At 40.5% G+C, this 20,275-nt stretch overlaps 1 protein-coding gene across 1 annotated transcript in view; it reads right to left on the minus strand.

The window, feature by feature from the left end:
- Nucleotides 1-2,466: 2,466 nt before the first annotated feature.
- Nucleotides 2,467-20,275, minus strand: part of oca2 (oculocutaneous albinism II) — a 132,458-nt gene continuing 114,649 nt past the window's right edge. Inside the window, exon 25 of the mRNA XM_056253957.1 lies at nt 2,467-2,875. Coding sequence (XP_056109932.1) covers nt 2,788-2,875 — 88 coding nt within the window. The 3' untranslated portion in view covers nt 2,467-2,787. The remainder of the gene's footprint in view (nt 2,876-20,275) is intronic.

The following is a 20,275-nucleotide window of genomic DNA, read 5'->3' on the forward strand; positions in this document are numbered from 1 at the left end:
ATATATATATATATATATTTTTTTTTAGAACCATACTTATATAAAACAATATAAGAAAAATAAATCAATGTGTATTATTACTCCAAATGCTGTTTTATTTTTGGTAAACAATATCTCAGATTTATTTGTCACCCATACAGATGGCACAACATCAAAAGGAAAGATATTTTAGATGTTTAGAAGGTTCATTGTAGGTTTGATTGCAGTTTGATGATACTTATAATCTTCTCAGTTTCTTTGTCTGCTTGTTTTCTTCTGTATGGAAGCCCATTTCAACCACATAAGAAAAAATAAATCATGCTTTGGTAAATCAAAATTATAAGATAAAGTCGGCGTACTTTGGAGAGTTTTTTCGTTCATAAAAATGCTGTCTCAGTGAGGATGGAAGGCCAAAACGAAGAGAAAAAGATGCTTTTTAAACAAAACGTAGTGTGGCCAAGGCCTTAGTATGTCATAATTTCGACTATTTATGTCCAAGACATTTTTCTTGTGGTAGAAATGCTTTTGTCTTTCTGAAAATAAATGTTGTATAGGGTGGTGGCTTAAGCATTTAGCTAAAAAATGTAATAGCTCTGTACTTTTCCTTGAAAATATTAAAACTGTTGAGCTGAGTTAATTTGAGAGGCATCAAAAGTATTTGAAGATTTTAGACTGCCAAAATAATAATTAAATCAGGTCAAAATCATACTTTTGTAAAAGTTGTAACATTTCACTGCCTCTTATGAATTAAAGACATAGCAACTTACCGAAAAAGATCTTTGACATATGAAATTGTTTAGGCATTTATGGAAACAAGGGAATAAGCTCTGGTTTCTGAGTGACTGCTCCATTGCCCAGTGTTGCCTGTGACATTTCATGTTGCCAGTTTCATATCCTCCACCTCCAACATTCCAGCTATTCCATGTACAGGCAAATTACAATTACTGATCCACTTGCCATACAGACACACTGCATATCCCAAAATTCCAAGTTTTCCGAAATGTATGTATGTATGTAATATTATATGATATATATATATATATATATATATAAACATAACATTTCTTCTCTTTATTAATGTTAATATCTTTTCCCCTTTTAAACTGATTGCTGTTTTGATATTCATTGTTTCTTCCCATGCATGATTGAGATGCTGGGAACAAAGAATCTTAGTACAGACAGGTGTTTTGTCTGATATGTTTCAACATATCAGACATGAATATGTAGCTGATGAATGAAATATTCTAAAAAAAAAGGCACTGGATCAAATTCTCAAGTGAAGGTTTGATGGTTCTTTTTACTGTACAATGGTTGTTAGTCCCAGTCAGAACATGTACAGACAAGCAACCAACTGATCATCTTTACAGGTTTTCAGCAAGTGTTCATAATGGGGGTAAAACAAAGAATTATTCACCAGGGGCAACATGAGTTTTTAAGAAACATGGGCGATTATATTATTTACACATGACTCTCCTCAAATATAATCCCTACAGGCAAATGGCAATATGGTATGATTAGTAAAAAATCAAACATTTATGTGGAAAATACAATTTACTGATTTTTTTTTGGGGGGGGGGGGCAGGGAATGGTATCTTGCCATTAATTTACTTTAAGAACTTACACATTTAATTCTTCATATAGCTGGTAGTTCTGTAGTGGATTGTGATAGAAATGATTAATTAGGTGCTGAAATGTCCAAATTAAAAAATGGTGTGCGCTGATTAAAACACAGAAACTCTCTATGCAATCAAATGCGAGATTTTCTTGCTGTTGCAAACAAACAGTGACTGAACAGAAAAGACCTGGGAAGTGGGAACACCCATAACACTTTCTATGTGTCCTGTATCCATAATGCATTATAGAGGTCTTCAGTTTAAATTTTTTTTTCACATTTATACTGTAAATCACTGTAACCACAATTAATAGTTGCATATTTACGTTTAAAGTGCCGTAACACTCATTGTTATTTTTGATCAGTGTTTAATGTATTTTGGTTAAAGTTACAACAATTAATAGGTATAGTAAGCATTATAATGTATTATAACTGTGGTTACAATTATTTACAACACAAAAACTGATTATAAGGTGCATTGCAAGGCATTATGAATACCATGTCATAGAAAATGCTATACAACAACATTTTGTAAAAATGAAACTTTTGTCAGTAAAACCTTTGCAATTAAGTTATAACATATATTATACCTGTACTTTGAGGTCACAAATCAGATGAAACAGTGCTGACCAGTTTTGTGAATTAGATAATATCTAATTAATTGCAGACTGTGATGGGATTTTTTTTAGTTAATGCATAACATTATTTAGACACCAATTAATTAATTTTATGAATTCTAAACCATTCGAATTTCTACATTTTAACAATTGTGGGCCACAGAGTATCCCTTTCAAAAATCTCGCAAAATGAAAATGTCGTAATCCAAACCAAATAAGCAAATATCTGTATTTTGTTTAGAAAAAGGACTTTTCTGATTTTTTTTTTTTTGAGCAATTATAAATAGGTTTTCCAAAAACCTCTCACACATCACATTGGTAGCATTATCACAAAACATCAGTAGCACCATAGCAGTGTGATACACTTGTAAGAATTCAGCAGATGATCAGATGTTCCCATGTTTTATCTTCTCCGTACCCCTCCTGCATGTAAAGCTTAGTCTCTCAGGATGAATAACGTCTCCATGTGTAAGCCTTCATGGATCCATCCAAGAAAAACAGACACGAATTCGCATCTACACAAACACAAACCTGAAGACACACCAAAAGTCTTTCTGGCTCCCCACGTAGAGGGAAAGTTTATGTGTTCCAGCCAAGTCCGATGTGAGTTGCGAGCAGGTAACACATGCCTATTGTGCAGGTCATCAGCATCATGGGGAAGCCCAGCCTATGAAATAAAACACAGAGTCCCTACATGAAATTTCCTACCAAGATGAAAATTGAACTTTAAAAAGTCTGAAAATCCCACACTGCTACACTGAAAAAAAAATCAGTATGAAGCATTTGGGACAAAAATCTGTATTTTTCTTTATGAAAGACCACAGATATTCTTGTGTCCCAATGAAGGCTCTTCCCTCAACATAACCTAGCATCTTCTTACGTTTCATACCCACTCCATCGATCTTTGTTTCTCTTTCTATCAAATGACGATCTCTGAGCAGTTCCACATTATTTCCTCTTCTGCAGTGCATTTGTTTATGCCTGTTTGTGTGTGTGTGTGTGTGTGTGGAATTCGATTCTGAACAGCAGGGGTCTCGATGCTCTCCTGCTGAGGAGCGTGGCAGACACGTTACCCGCTTCATCGAAGTGGTATTTAAGTGTGAGTCTTTAAACATTATGGCAGAGTCAAAAGCAGGGGACAACAGCATTAAAGTATGATCTCCAGGCATTAACAGTGAAGTCAAAGGCTGGAGACGCAATAGACTGATGATACCAGTCCCCCCATTTAACGTAAGCTGCTTTCCTCAGCCTCTGCAAAGCCGTCAACTCTCAGAGACATGTGGACCGTCCTTGATGCACTCGCTTGTAAAAGCATCCATCTGGAGAGTGGAATTACCATTGTAATTACAACTGGACACTGGCCTAATCTCAACACTCGATCGGCATGCATCGTGCCCTTCTGACCCTCGGTTCAACATCCTGCGTCTCTTCTGTCCATGAGGATTATACTGCATGCTGTCTAACCTCACTTATTTTCAGCAGAACTAAGAATTGCATATGGACACTCAGTTGAGTAAGTCAGTACAAAAGAAATCAACAGATTATAAAGGGAAGTGGAAAGATTATACAGGGAAAATGGCACACAGCAAACTATATAACTATATAATCTGTTTTCAAAACAATGTCTGCGCCCAACCCTCCCTTTATCAAATAATCGAGACCAATATAAATGAGATTCTGTCACTATTAAATCACCCTGATGCCAATTCAAAACTGTGTGCTATTCTTTTTCTGTGGAACAAAAAAGGAGAATTTTAAAGCATCTATAGCTCTTGTTCCATATAACAAAGTTTATAATGTTCATGGCTGGTAGACTCCAATAATGACAGGAAACGTACCAACGTTTCGACCAGAATGTTGTCCTCAGATAACTTGTTGTTTGCCTGACGAAGACCTTCGGGTCGAAACGTTGCACATTTTAATAAATAGATTTTTGGAAGCAGCAGTGGCAGTGTGTTGTGTTTACTTTATAATGTGTTATAGAGTGTTTAGGAAACCTGTTTGAAAACCAAGTGTGCTTGGTGTAACCAAAAAAGCAAAAATTACGCACGGCACTTTTAAGTAGCAAATCTGTGTCTTGTTTTTGCTCAACAGCGTTCTGATCTGAGTCTGCTCAGACTCTTTTCACAGAACACTAAAAATCCACATGCAATTTTAATAATTTCTGTTCTCTTTACTTTTCTGATAGTTCATAAAAGCGCCAGTTCTTGTTGCTGAATAAAAAGTCCCAAAGAAAGGGATTCTGGAATGAATAAATGAGTGAAAAAGCTGCTGAGATGACGAAGCACTTGTGAGGATGAAAGCTCTGGACATCCATTTATCCCAAGTGCATACCTTCAGCAGCCCAGTGGATACTGACTGAGTGCATGGGTAAATACAGAACATTTGGGGCATAGAGAAATCAACAAGCTAAGAAGAGCAAGTAGGAAAAGAGAGGGAGGCCGATGGAAAGCAAATGGATGATAAAAAGAGCGAAAGAATACATAAACGGGTCAGAGAAGGAGAAACAGGGTTTCTCATAATGTTGCAAATCACAATCTCAAACAACTCTTGTCAAAAACAAACGTGCTAAATTGAGGCTCAAATAATCCTTAGGCTCAAACAATATAGTCAATCTCAAAGATGTTACAAACTGATAAAATGTATAACTTAAATGCGCATTTTCAAGATGCATAAATGTAAAATTGTAAAACTGTAGCCATTTTAGTTTGTCTCCTTAACACTAAAAAAAGTGTAAAATTAGGAATTAAAATAATGAATCGGTGAAAGAATCAACAGAGAAAGGGACTGTCAAAGCACACAAATCTAGAAAGAAAATGAAACATGAAGGTGACACAATCGCATTGGAAATTAACTAAGTGTCCTCCAGTGCTTCCTGTCCTTTATTTCATCTACGTATTTCTAACATTCTCTAAAATTAGATTAGATTATTCGAAAGCACATATTTAAGGTCAAGTATTGCTAAGATCACAGCTGGTCCAGAAAACACGCCAGGTGTTCAGTATCCGGAAGGCAAGTGGGGAGGCTAAATGCTGGATTGCACAAGGAACAGGTGTGTATTAGCTGTATACGGCATTTGTGTGATATACATCAAAGCAGGTGCACGTGCCTCGGGTTGTGAGAGCAGGTCAGGTTGCTAATGCACAATTTGAGTGATGTGAATGAAGCAGCCAGGTGCCTGATTCATAAGTAGTCAAGTGAACAAATCGATGTGCACCGAAACACAGAGTATCAAGGTTGTGAGTTGTACAACCTGAAAAGCAGCTCCACATGTGGTTTGTTAAACTGTCTGAACATGATTTCCATTACACGAGAGTAGATGTTAAAACTTCATGCTGATTTGTACTCGGCTTTCGCCAAGATAAGCAAAACGAAGACGTAGCTTTACAGTAAACTATGCTTCTCCATCCATTTACGCTTCTTTCCATAAGGTAGTGTGACTCCCCTTCTGTCCGGCGTTAACGGCAGCAGTGTACTTCGCGCGTTAGCGCACGCGACGGCTGCAACTACAGGACCAGCACGACAACCGTCTGGATTGAACCGAGTAGGGGACATCTCTAGGGTCTTCAAGTGGGCACCTTCCGTCCTCAGTGTTTCGTCGACTAGCCCACGACACCTCAAGAGGGCTCGACAGTGACTCTGGCGTCCCAGAGTCACCCCCCTCCGTCCCCCACTCAACTCAGCCCAGCTTACTGACCTCTACATCCCTCCTGCTGCTGAGACCTAACCACAATATCACAATCTCTCCGCGACCCAACCATACGCGCCAACCCGTTGACTAAGGCTGTCGAGCCCCACTGGTGCGTTAATATGCAGTTTCAGTGGACAACGGTTCCGTATGGCATACCACCTACCGCAAAACACAATATCTACCCAACCACCCGTCATTCACGCAATATCCACAGGAACGTATACAAACAAACCAACAGACTCTTCAAGTTTTCAAGAACTCTATGAAACCGTAGCGTGGCGGCCTGTACACAGCCAGCTAGAATCTTTCCGTCTCAACCACAGCCAGTTGCTGCTCCTTTCTGCTGCTTCAGATAAGTTCTTTACTGTGCGACGCAACTCTTGGCCACTGAATCCGACGTCTCTGAGGAACCGGGTTGTAGAGTGTGCCACAAAACCTCGACAACCCACTTCCACTGGATAAACCTGGACTCTCCATCCTCGCTGTTCTGCTTCAGTGGCCAGATGAGCATACCGCAGTTTCTTCCTCTCATATGCCTCATCTACCGCATCCTCCCATGGCACTGTTAACTCTATCAGTTGAACAATGCGTGCTGATCCAGACCACAAAACAATATCTGGTCGTAGGTTAGTGGTGGCAATCTCAGGTGGAAAAATAAGCCGTTGGTCAAGATCAGCCAGCATCTTCCAGTCCCTAGCAGCTTCCAGTTGTCCTGGGCGAGAATTGGTGTTAACACCTTTTCTTGGTGGTTGCTCGCCTGGGCGGAGGAATATTGTCTTCTGCGTGTAATGTTTTGCTAGAACAGGTGGCAACTTATTGGTCATGTTACGCTTGCCTTCTAATGCTAAAGCCAAACATCGCAGTACTTGGTCATGGCGCAAAGTAAACCGACCTTGGCTAAGAGCCACCTTACATCCTGTCAAAATGTGCCTTAATGTGGCAGGTGATGAACACAAAGGACAAGAGGGATCCTCTCCTACCCAGAGGTTTAGGTTCTGCGGTGATGGGAGAACATCATATGTTGACCTAATAAGGAAACTGATCCTACTCTCTTCCATTGACCAAAGGTCTTGCCAGCCCATCTTACGTTGTTCCACACTCTCCCATCTCATCCACTCTCCCTGCTTGGCCTGTGAAATGGCCTTTATACACCTCATCCTCTCCTCCTGCTGTCGCACCTCGTTGACTACCAGCTTCCTCCTTTGAGCTGGGCCTGCCTTGTGCCATTTAGGAGGAGCTAAACTAAGCCCAAAACCCCCTCTTCCATGCTGTACCTGTCCCACGATATCCCTAATTTGAAGGGCAGCCTTTGCCTCTACTACAGATTTCTTTGCTGACCACTTTCTACCAGTTTTTAACACAGGGGCTGCCTCCCTTACACATTTGTCGCGTGACTCTACTAAGGTCATTTCCAGTCTGACCTTGGCACACTTGAACTCCTCGGTTAAAGCAGAGACTGGTAGCTGCAATATTCCTTTACTATAAAGTCCTACTCTGCTGAGGCAGCGTGGAACTCCCAACCATTTCCTGATGTATGAACTTACCAACGCTTCCAGCTTATCCACTGTTGTCAAAGAAACCTCGTACACGGTCAGTGGCCACAGCAACCTCGGCAGTAGACCAAACTGAAAGCACCAGAGTTTTAGTTTACCAGGTAGAGCACAGCTGTTTATGCTCTTCAACCCTTCCACTGCTTGTCGTCTAACTTCTCCCACCCGAACTGTGTCCTTTAGATCCCCATCGTACCATCTCCCAAGACTCTTCACTGGCTTCTCAGAAACTGTTGGTATTGCCTCACCATTAATGAAGAATGTTTTATCTACTACCTTTCCTTTAACTATCGAGATGCTCCTTGATTTAGAGGGCTTAAATTCAATATTATCTGTTAACTTCCCCAATAACCGATTAGTGCAGGCTACTGTTGTAGTCATGGTTGTCATGTCATCCATGTATGCTCTGATTGGTGGTAGTCGCATCCCAGAAGCCAAGCGCTCTCCTCCTACTACCCATCTTGATGCCCTCATGATTACTTCCATCGCCATGGTAAAAGCCAGTGGAGAAATGGTGCATCCTGCCATTATTCCAACCTCTAGGCATTGCCATGCAGTGCTAAATTTTGGAGTTGAGAAACTGAATTGCAAATCTCCAAAATAGGCTTTCACTAAATTTGTTATTGACATTGGTACTCTGAAAAAATCAAATGCTGCCCAAAGAAGCTCATGTGGCACTGAACCATATGCATTAGCCAAATCCAGGAATGTCACATGGAGCTCCTTCCTCTCCTTTTTAGCTGACTGAATTCGTTGCCAGATAACATTGATGTGTTCTAAGCATCCTGAGAACCCTGGAATACCCGCTTTTTGAACTGAGGTGTCAATGAAGCCATTCTTTAACAGGTAGGTGGACAATCTCTGGGCAATAATGCTGAAGAAAATCTTACCCTCAACGTTTAATAGTGAAATAGGACGAAACTGACTGATGCTTGTAGCATCTTTTTCTTTAGGTATAAAGACTCCACCTGCTCTGCGCCATGCTCTAGGTACAACCTGTTTTTCCCATGCCACTTTTATCAATTTCCACAGAATTCGCAGAACTCCTGAAGCACTCTTGTACACTCTGTACGGAACTCCATTAGGCCCTGGAGATGATGAAGCCCTTGCCTTTCTCACAGCCTGCTCTACCTCTTTCCACTTAGGTGCACAGACCTCCATTTGGTATTCTGGTGGGTTGATAGGTGGTATGTCTGATGGAATTGACATAGGCTCATGCCTTTTTGCATCTGTATGCGTGTCCTCCAAATATCTCTCTAGCTCAATCCTAGATGTTTTTAAAGTGCCATTCTTCTCACTGGTGAATAACTTCTTTACGAATTTGAATGGGTCTTTATAGAAATTAGCCCTCGCACGTTCCTTCTTTTTGTAGCGTTTCCGTAGGCGCTCAGCTCTGCGTAATGTTGCCAGCTTATCTTTTATGGCCCTTTGTAAGAGATTGAGTCCCTCCTTCTGACTTTGTTCTGCTCTTTTCCATTGCTTCCTCAGCTGTCTCCTTTCTCTAACTAACCCTTCAATTTTCTGCTGCCGTCTAGACATTCCAGGAGTAGTTTGTACTTTTTCCTTCCTTTTTTCCACACCAAACCTCTCACTTCCATATGCGTAAATGATGTCCCCAAATTTATCCAGCTTCTTTTCAACTGTACCAGTTAACCTTTCCAATGCAAAGCATAGATCTGTGTTTACCGTGTCCCATGCAGTTTTCTCACAAGCTCTTGGCCATCTAACTCCAGGCCTATGCCCGTTGAGGTTCTTTTCTCTCTTATGCTGGTTAGCCTGACCGGGTTCACAAGTATGAATATGTTCATCACTAACTGTGCAAGCCCTCCTTTCGTCAATGACAGGGGTGCTGATATCCTGCGAGCTGTGGTTTGCTTCCTGTCGCTGGATTTCATTCGACTGACTTGACTGACTTCGTAAGAAGTACTGATCAATGCGAGGCCCTTGTCCCTTCTCCCTCAAGCATTTCATTTTCCCTTGATGAACCTTCAAACCCCTGACCGTTGTCACCTTGCTCCAGCCACAGACACAAACTTGGAGTTCAATGACTTTACTTACTGCAGATCTTGAACTAGTCTTACTCTCCATACTCATATCCGTTTCCATTCCTAAGTCGTTAACCATGTTGTCCAACATTGAGTCAACTTCCGCCCCCGCTCTCGCAGACTCTAGGGGTATTTTTCTCTTTAATTTCTCAGAAGCCTTGGGCGGGTGTCTCCAGCATCCTGTAAACACGGAGCTGGATACTGCCGACAAGGGTAGCTAACCCTTACCAGCCCCATTGGGGTCTCTTTCCTCCTGTCAGCTGTCTCTCCAGGCTGTCACAAGGTCTTTCCCTGGTTGCCAGCAGCACTATTCACCGCAGTCACTGGATGTATCCAGATCTTCATGATTTCCATTACACGAGAGTAGATGTTAAAACTTTATGCTGATTTGTACTCGGCTTTAAGTACAAAATAAATAGCGCATTAAATGGCACTAAGTTCAATTCAATTCAATTCAAATTTATTTGTATAGCGCTTTTCACAATACATATTGTTTCAAAGCAGCTTTACAGAAAGTGCATTTCAGAAATGTACATAGAATAATATAGTTAGTTAATCATCATGTATTAATTTAAGTACTGCATAAAGGTTCCTAAAATAAAATTCATGTTTCCCCCCCTCATCTTTAACGGCCTAAAGAAAGGAAAAGTAATGTGACTAAGGGTGTATTCACACCTGCCTTGTTTGGTTCGATTGAATCGAACTCTAGTTCGTTTCCCCCCTTGGTGCGGACCTTTTGGGCAGGTGTGAATACAGCAATCGAACTCGGGTGCGGACCAAACAACCGAACCGAGACCCAGCTGAAGAGGTGGTCTCGGTACGGTTCCAAACGAACTCTGGTACGGTTCGTTTACGGTGTGAACATGAACCGACCCAATTGCAAGAAAGCACTGCGCCTTTGAGTTAACAGGCTTCCGAAGTCGGAGTTGCGTTATGGGAAAGTGATCTGTTGTAGCCTACTACATTACATCTGTTGCGCGTCTTTCTGCGCGTCGTGTGTGCATCATTGGAATGGAATGAATGAATGAGTGTGTGCATCAGGACATTCACATACAGAGCGTTCTCTTTAGTCTAATCGCGCATAGATGCAAAAAAAAAAAGCATTTGCAGTTCAAATAATGTAACGATAGTTACAATACAAGGATGATGCTGCGTTAATTTACGTTAAGCCTTTTTTGCACTTCCTGATTGCCCTACTTGAGAATCCTTGTCCAATGAATGGACGACCTTAGCACACGTGTGGTTTTGTTTACAAATTTTGGTTCACTTGCAAAAAGAGCAGTGTGAAAGTGAACCGTACCAAAAAACAAACAACATTTTTTTTTATTTGGTCCGGACCAAAGCAAGTGAACTATCAGACTTTCCTGGTGTGAATACACCCTAAAGGTGATACAGTCCATTATGACCATGTTGAAGGCAACAATGACTTCAGTGCATGACATTCACATTTATTCATTTAGAAGATCTTTTATCTAAATAGACATTCATCTTTTTTTTCCTTTTCTTTTTTCTTACTACAGGGACAATCACAGTAACCTTAGTTTAAATACCTTGCTCAATAATAACAAGGCAACTCATTCATTGTTCCTTGGGTTCAAATCTACTTTTCAATTGCAAGCTTAGATATTTTACCATAACAACACCTATATACATAACAAAAAGCCTTGAGGTGTCTCAAAACTACAACCCTCATGGCGGGATGCTGATCTCATAAGAATTTGTGGTAACATGTACACATACATACACATATGTTTGATATTTACAGAAACTTAAAAAATGGATGTAGTGAAAGCTTAAAACATTAAAAAAGGACTTGCATATGAATAGCTTTAAAAATATAAAACTGCTTGTGAATCCTATAATACAATTATTTGTACAAGTCCATTTTACAATTATACAGATATTTCAACCATGTAAAATGTATAACAGTTAACACAGCATGCAAATGGTCTTTAAAACTAAAACATTTGAATTATAAGCTCAGATTTTTACCACTAAACTACAACATCTATATGCATGACCTTAGAAAAAAAAAAATTAGTTGAGTGAAAAACCGATGATTCTTTTATCCATTTTGTCCCCCCTTCCTTGCTCAAGGCCGTCGACTATGTGGCACATTTTGTATTAAAAACCCTTGACATTTCAAACATGTGATGAGATCACAACAGCTATCTGCCACAATCTCACCCACTCTCACTACAAGATTGCTGATGTACACAACATTTCCTTACGACCGTGAAAACCCATCTCATGTGGCTCAAAAAGCATCAGAATGGGCTTTTTTTGTTATAACTTTTTTTTTAGCAAAAAAATAAAAAATAGAAAGCCATTAAAACTAGTGAAGGAAATGACTTTCTCAAAGTCACACAAAAACACGGTACTGAGTGGAAATTAAGGTCAGTGTTGATTAGGTCTGATATTTCAGACATTATTATAAATGCCATCATTCAGTACTTTTCAATAGGGACACACCAGATGGTTTGTCATTTGGACATCCACCATTATATTACATGCCAGTATTAGGGGGCACATGATGGATTTTGAAGGCCAAAGTGGCTTGGCATGGTGCTGGGAATAACAATGTGATCCACTCTCTGGGTTTGTTTGTACAATAGGCCATGATTGCCCATGGTTGCACACACATATGCTGCTTCTCTCCTCTGTACAAGCACTAAAATACAAGTATATTCGCATCAACAGATGGGGAAAGAGACAGACTGGGAATGGAAAAAACTACATATCAAAATTGGCTAGTAGGTTGAATTTCTGAACAATTTGTTTACAAGTCGTATTAATATTAAAGCTACAGTCCGTAGCTTTTTGGTAAATTTTTTAGCAAATACATAACCAGCCAGTGTTCAAAACTATCTGCTTGCTGTAGCTCGATTCAAAATGGTAAGCTTGTAATAATGTTTTTAATTCCAGTGGTACTGGTGGTTCCGTAGGAAATTCAAGCATGTCTTTGCATCATTAGGTCAGATCTGTATAAAGAAAGGAGTCTCGGCTAGTAGGCTTTATTGCGTGTGAGGATGTTGGAGGTGGAGATTTATAGCCTTTTCTCACAGCACTTGATATAATTAAACTCATCAATTTGATGGCGGATCCAGAAAGGTCCAAACGACAATCACCAGTGACAACTGGAGATTCACCCGTTGTAAAATACAAAAAGACTTTGGACTGAGAGTTTGGAAAAAGAGACTGCAAAGGGACATGGGAAAACAAGGATAATATCAGAAGGGCATTAAATGTTGTCAAGCAATGCTGATGTTGTTAACATTAACAATTTGAGAGCAAAGTATAATTTGCATGGTTTGACGTGATGTGATAAGCGATCGTTAGATTTAATCAGTGCGATTTACTGCAATGCTTTTTTCTCCTTAGTTGGTCAGAACAAAAGTGGATGTTACTTACTTGTTCAGATGACAGTTTAGGGTGAAAATACTTATGTTGGTGGTCATACTTCCAAAAAGAATAATTTGTGATTGTGAATGACAGTATCCACACCGGCGCGGCGACTGACAGCCGCACACTCTCCTCAAACATTGTGTTCATCCGCGCTGTGCCATGCCGAGGCACAACTCACATAAAGTTGATAATTCCGCAAATGACTGCAATTGCAGATTTCGAACAGAGATGGTGACAAAGAGGAAAAACTGCGGACTGCAGCTTCAAGAAGCCCTATTTAATAAGTCGACTAAGACCCTTCCCATATAGTGCAGTGGTTCTCAACCAGGGGGCCTCAGTAAGGGGGCCACGAGATAACTTAAAATTAATTAAAATATATTCATATAATTCCCTAATTTTATTATAAAAAATGTGTCGTACATCAGGCATGCATGAGTCTGTTATTATTGCACATATACTGGGTTATGTTATAAATAACCCAGTATATGTGCTCTCGGGTTACTGATAGTAGTTGTTCAAATTAATGTATTGTGAGTGTTTTATTACGGATGCTTGCCGAAGCGTGTTTTTGGAAGGTTTGTGAGGAACAGTGGTATTTATGTACACATGGGCATCAGACGCTCCAAATATAGACACGATTGTTCTGACAGAGGAACTCTTCACTGATCGACCCGTCTTCAGCTTGCAGAGTTTCCACACATTCAGAGTGTTTTTATTTTTCATTTGTATTTTGGTGTGTTTAATCATTCTGAATGGATCTGTATAGTAGCTATATGCAGTCTTTTGGCATCTTTAGCATTTTTTGAATAAAAAAGTATTGATTCAGAGGGGGGAGGGGGGCTTGGAGTAACCACTTGAGAACCACTGTTATAGTGGAAACCTGGATGACAATTCTGAAATTAAAATAAAAAGAAGAAGAGAAGGAAACTAGACAATACCTAGACAAGATGCTATCATATGATCCAAAAATATTATAGAAATTGCACTTTTATTGCTGAATGAAGGTAAGGACATGTTATGTTCCACAAGGAATACCTCACATACGGTCATTATGGTCATTTTAACAAACCAATTCTGCATTTGCAAACAAAACTGATTTGAGGAATAGAAGTGAATCAAAAAAAACTTTGTTGGTGCAGTGTACACCATTTAGGCCTGGATTTTCCACCACTATGAAAGTGGTAACTGAATAGTCACATTAGAAATGACAGAAAAAGAAAAAAATGTAATGGAGCTCTCTCGATATCTTTAAAAATGTAAGAACTTTTAGAAATCTGTGGATGTAGAGCTGAGGACTATAACAGAGCTGTCTACTCTAAAGGGTGTAAAAATGAGGCGAACAAGCAATGAGCGATTCCACTCACTACAAAAAAGAAATAGTACAATGTTTCTCATTAGGTCCATTAGATCAATCTGGTCTCTCTAGGGATAAAGCTCTCTCTAGGTCATATAAGTGAAACTGATAAACTGAAGAGAAAAACAATATTTTTCTTTCTGTTGGAACCAATCCATGCTCTTACAGAGAGGCAGCTGTTTTGAGCAGTGAATAATCAAATGCACTTCTGGTAAAAATGCCCACATTGGTGGGATATTAATGTAAAAAAAATATATATATATATTGGATATCTAACATTAGGCCTTGAATTGCAAATGGAGCTGAAATTGGTCATATTATTGACAAACTGTATTAATTTATTTCTTTGATCTTTACTGATTATTTATTGGAATACCTTCTTGAACAATTTGAAGCAATATTTACTTGTAATATTGAAGGCTGCATGCCATTATTTCAATTTAGTGTCTAATCATTTATATATATATATATATATATATATATATATATATATATATATATATATATATATATATATATATATATATAAAATTAAAATAAAGGTGTATGTTCAATAGCATATTTGATTTGGAGTGGTATTGAAAAATGTGCAAACATAAAAACTGTAAATATCAACTGTAAAAAATTCCAAATATCAAACAAAATAAAACTTACACACCATTCACTGTTCTCGTCTTAAATTAATAAACCGAGCAACAATCAAAATGCAGTTAAATGATAATTCAGTGTTCTCCATTAAGATTTATATCTAAACTAATTGAATGTATGGAGTACACAAATGGATGTGTGTTCTTCTGAAAGCCTGAATCTCTCTCACACACAGACTCAAACGCGGATCTTTCTTTGCCGTGCTGTAAACCTGTATACCCAGGTGTGCCACTTAAATTCCCTCCCTTAATTACAGAAGCCTGACAGCATCCATCATGCTACCAATGTGACTACAGCAGGAGCTATAAATAGCTCCAATCTAGGTCCTCCCTATCTGCAATAATGGGCTTCTAATCATTTGCCAAGACTCGCCTTCAAACACACACACAAAATCACACGAGGCTTGAGGTTGACAGCTTTAGAAGTACAGAACCTTAATAGACCAGTGACTGCAACATCAGGATCAGGATAAACTTTTAAAAAGCCTTTTCTCTTTGTTCTAAATGAATGTTAAAGAGGAAATCCATTAGCATGTAGTCCGATTGCTAACAAGCATTCCTCTGTGGCCAAGACTTTTACAGCGCTTCAAACAAATGGGAAAGGGATATAATTTGACATGGAGAGGGGGTCTTATTGCAGCACGGTAATGGCATGAAACTTTGATCATAAAAGGTCTGAATGGGCAGAAATATAGCAAAAAGCAGAAAGCTATTGCATAAAGGTTTAAAAAAGTGGTTAAAGTGCATGTACTCTGAAAAAGAAACATTTAAGTGGCTCAGTTCTCAACACTTACAGGCCAATTGTACAATTATAATCTCTAAGCACAGCATTAGAAATGGACCCAGAAATAGTTGAATGACTTTGATAATCTCAGTACAATCTTAGTGAAATTGAATCTTTCAATAAAATCAAAGCAGTCATACAGCAACAGTCCGACTAAATAGCCTGACCTTATTAATTTTTTTAAATGCGAGGCTGCGAGGGATAGACATGCATCTCTTCAATGGGTTGTACTAGAAATTTCAGCAGACAAAAACGTCCAACAATATAAGCTATGGAATATTGTAAGTGATCTTGGAGCTTTTTTACAGCTTTTAACAGCAGATACCATTGAAAACACGGTCTTTCTCTCACAGCCTCGCTTTCATACCTGTCATAGCGCTGCTCTGAATAAGGTCTATAATGCAATCTTTTGGTATGAAGTATGAAGAACAAGTGAAACCTTGTCTTTCTGTAACACTTTTTACACTATCTCTTGAGTTGTGATCATATGCAATGTCCCATTGGCTTGTGCCATACATCTAGATTTACCACAGCTTTATCAAGCACACTATCTAAAAAAAGGAAAATCAAATCGTGAAAGAAAGAAAGAAAGAAAGAAAGAAAGAAAGAAAGAAAGAAAGAAAGAAAGAAAGAAAGAAAGAAAGAAAGAAAGAGACAACTGACTACAAATCAATTATTCTGAATTGTAATTTTACGATTGATGTGCATAAGGTTCCCATGAAATCAATTGATAAGCTGAGTTTTTAAAAAAGAGGAAGATTTGCTACAGTACATGCTGGTTGGTCACAGGAGGCTCAGTCTCATAGAGAGCACTGGATTGGGCTAAAATCTGTGGAACACCATGAGCCATCAATATTTGATTCACATTCCTGGAAGAGAAAGACTATACATTTTAAATGCGTATCTGCTAAAATTGATTTTTTTTTTCCAATGTTTAAGCATACACTAGCTAATATAGATGGCCTCAGAGCTAACATACATATAATGTGTATTCCATATTTTATTTTTCTACAGATTCTAAGGGAATTCTGCATGCATAAACCATGCTTTGATTTTGCATTTGTGCCTCCAGTAAAATCAAAATCTATTTACAGTAGTTTTAAAGAACACTTCAATGCATTGAAAACTAAAGAAAAACTTTCAAGGAAACCTTTTTATGGCAACTTTTTTTGTTTTTCTTGAATATCTCCTGCTTATCTTTATCACTTTTGTTTAAAACTTGTTCTTGAAGGACAATACAGCTTAACAACTTTATCTCAGCACTTTTGCAACTCTTTGCAAAATTGATAAATTAAGCAAAGCACCAAAAGAGTAGAAGTCACATCCATGTTTGAATGTGTCTGCTCTCTGTTTTCTTTTTATGTAAAAACCTGCCCTGCACTAGACTAGAAAGTTTTCCTTAAACAAATATGCTATACAACAATGAAATAAACCGTTTTATTGTTATAAAGTACATTCAATATTGTCTTAAAGCCAGAAGGTAGCAGAAGGTGCCTGACTGAAGCTGTGAAAAAGATTTGCTCTATTATTTTCTCTTTTGTACAGCTATTACATCTTGAGGAAAGGATGTCTGTAGTGGTCCATGCAGAATGGGATTCATTGTTCTTGATTTACCATACAGGGTAAGTAACTGAATCAGTGGCGAATGCAGATTACACACCCTGCAGTCTCCAAGCACAGGTTATGGTTTTGTGTGTGGCACAAGGGTATCAAGACACAGCGGTTGAAAATGTGAATGCTAATTACATCGCATGATGTGGGAGATCTGCAGAAGAGGAAAGCGGGGCTTCGTCTAATGGAAACAACAGAATGAGGCCCTTAAATCAGCCAGTATTGTCTCTGTTGTTTTTAGTTACACCGACTGTTTATCTGCCCTGAAGAAAGTCGATGGTATTCATGGATTCTTTGCTGGAAGTGTTTTGCAATAGACTCAGTTTAATTAATTCAGCAGCATTAAGGAAAATGCTGATGCATTTGTATGCAAATGCATACATTTATATTTATACCAATCTTAATCTAAACCACATTCACACACATAAAGATGCAAGTATCCATCTTGTATAAAATACATGCATTACTGAAACTAAGTTTTCCTTTCATTGAAACTACCATTACAGAGTACTGTGTATGGATTAAGCACAAGAGAATAAAAGTAAGGAAAACTAGGAAGGGCGCATGTAAATGATCATTAAAATAACATAATAAAACGTACTCGGTTACTAACGTAACCTCGGTTCTCTCTAGAGAGGGAACGAGTACTGCGTAATATCTTACGCTATGGGGAAAACCTCTTTTCCACGAGATATTGAAGCCAAAAAGTATCCTTAATTTTGAATTAATTAATGTAAAACGCTGTGCAGCAGCATGCAGACATAGGCAGGACGGCTCGCGCGCCTATTGGCTGCCCTGCTGCAACAGCAGCAGCCTATCGAGAGAGGCGCTGCGTGACACCACATCCAATGGGGGCATTTCGCGCCCATTTCGTCACGTCCCGCCAGAAAGGGCGTGGTCTCGCCCTATAAATATAGCTCGATAAGGCTGGTACACTGGTTTTCATCGCCGAAGCGAACCAGAGCTGTGTGTGCACGGCAAGATACGCAGTACTCGTTCCCTCTCTAGAGAGAACCGAGGTTACGTTAGTAACCGAGTACGTTCTCTTACGAGAGTATCTCTCGTACTGCGTAATATCTTACGCTATGGGGAACACAATGCAAGACGCCGTGCGTACTGGGATCCGACACCAAAGTCCCAAGGGCAGTAGCCCGGGGCTGATATAGTGCATAATCACCATAGACTCACAGAGAGTCGGGGAAGAGAGGCTGCAAGCATCATTCCCCATGAAATAGCATCCTACAGGAGCTAGTTATGTTAACAGTGTTTCACACAGACAGGGTGAACGTGTTCAGCCTGAACTGGGTAACAGTACGGGTTATTCAACACCCATGGAGCTGTTTTATCGCTCAGTGAGCGATGCACAAGCAAAACTCAGCATCTGGGCCGGTACAGCGGGGCAGATAGCACTGAATTCTATACCGACAGAAGCTTGGCTTGTAAGGCGGGAACCTCTAGGTTATAAAACCTTATAAATGTAGACGGCGAGGCCCAGCCCGCGGCCGTACAGATATCTTGCAAGGTAACCCCACTATACCACGCCCACGATGAGGCCACGCCTCTCGTGGAGTGCGCTCTGACACCCAAAGGACACTGCAGGCCCTTAGAAGTGTAAGCCAGTGCTATGGCGTCGACTATCCATCTGGATAGGCTCTGTTTTGATGCGGCCAGTCCCTTGGAGCGTCCGCCAAACAAAACGAAGAACTGCTCGGCGGGACACATAAGCTCTCAGTGCCCTGACAGGGCAAAGGAGACTCGCATCCTCCTCCTCATCATGAACCGAGAGAGCGCAAAGGGAAATAACCTGGGCCCTGAACGGTGTGTTGAGGGATTTGGGCATGTACCCGTGCCTTGGTTTGAGTATTACTTTTGAGTCATTAGGCCCAAACTCCATACATGACGCGCTTACTGAAAGCGCTTGTAAGTCCCCTATGCGCTTCACTGAAGCGAGAGCCAAAAGAAACACCGTTTTGAAAGACAGATGCTTAATGTCTGACAAATGGCGAACGGGGCACCTTTCTTGGCTTCCAAAACCGTAGAAAGGTCCCACACCGGGACTGAAGGAGGTCTGGGAGGGTTCAGCCTCCGAGCTCCCTTAAGGAATTGCACGACTAGGTCGTTTTCCCCAGTGACTGGCCAGACACAGGTTTTGTAAACGTTGCTATGGCCGCCACGTACACTTTGAGCGTGGATGGGGTCCTGCCCTTATCCAGCAGCTCTTGAAGGAAGGAGAGTACTTCCGTGACCCCACAGTCTACGGGTGAAAAGCCCTGAGCTTGACACCAGGCAGAGAACACAGACCACTTCGAGGAGTAGAGCCGTCTAGTAGACGGGGCTCTCGCCTGCGTGATCTTGTTTAACACTCCCTCCAGGAGGTTAGCGGGTACCCGTTGATGGCCCATGCATGTAGGACCATAGTTGCGGGCGAGGATGCCAAATCGAGCCCTTGGCCTGAGAGAGGAGGTCTTTCCTCAACGGTATTGGCCACGGGGCAGTGCTGGTCAGCCGCATCAGGACTGGGAACCAAGTCTGGTTTGTCCAGAGCGGAGCCACAAGCAGCACTGGGCATCCGTTTTCCCTGATTCGTTCCAGCACTTGAGGCAGGAGCGAGACGGGGGGGAAAGCATAGAGGGGACAGCGAGGCCAGACGTGGGCCAGCGCGTCCTTGCTCTTGGAGAAATATTTCGGACAGTGAGCGTTTTCGTGGGACGCGAACAGGTCAACCTGCGCTCTGCCGAACGTTTTCCACAGCAGTTGGATCGTCTTGCGGGTGCAGCGACCATTCCCCTGCTGGGACATTGTTTCTGGACAGTCTGTCTGGTCCCACATTCAGGTGACCAGGCACATGCGCTGCTCTCAGCGAGAGCAGGTTGTGCTGAGCCCAGACCAGAAGGCGTTCCGTCAACCTGTAAAGGTTTCGGGACCTGACGCCGCCCTGGCGATTTATGTGTGCCACCACTGACATGTTGTCCGACCGGAC

Source organism: Rhinichthys klamathensis, unplaced genomic scaffold (genome assembly GCF_029890125.1).
Source record: "Rhinichthys klamathensis goyatoka isolate OS25496 unplaced genomic scaffold, OSU_Roscu_1.1 h1tg000109l_1, whole genome shotgun sequence".
Lineage (NCBI taxonomy): Eukaryota > Metazoa > Chordata > Actinopteri > Cypriniformes > Leuciscidae > Rhinichthys > Rhinichthys klamathensis.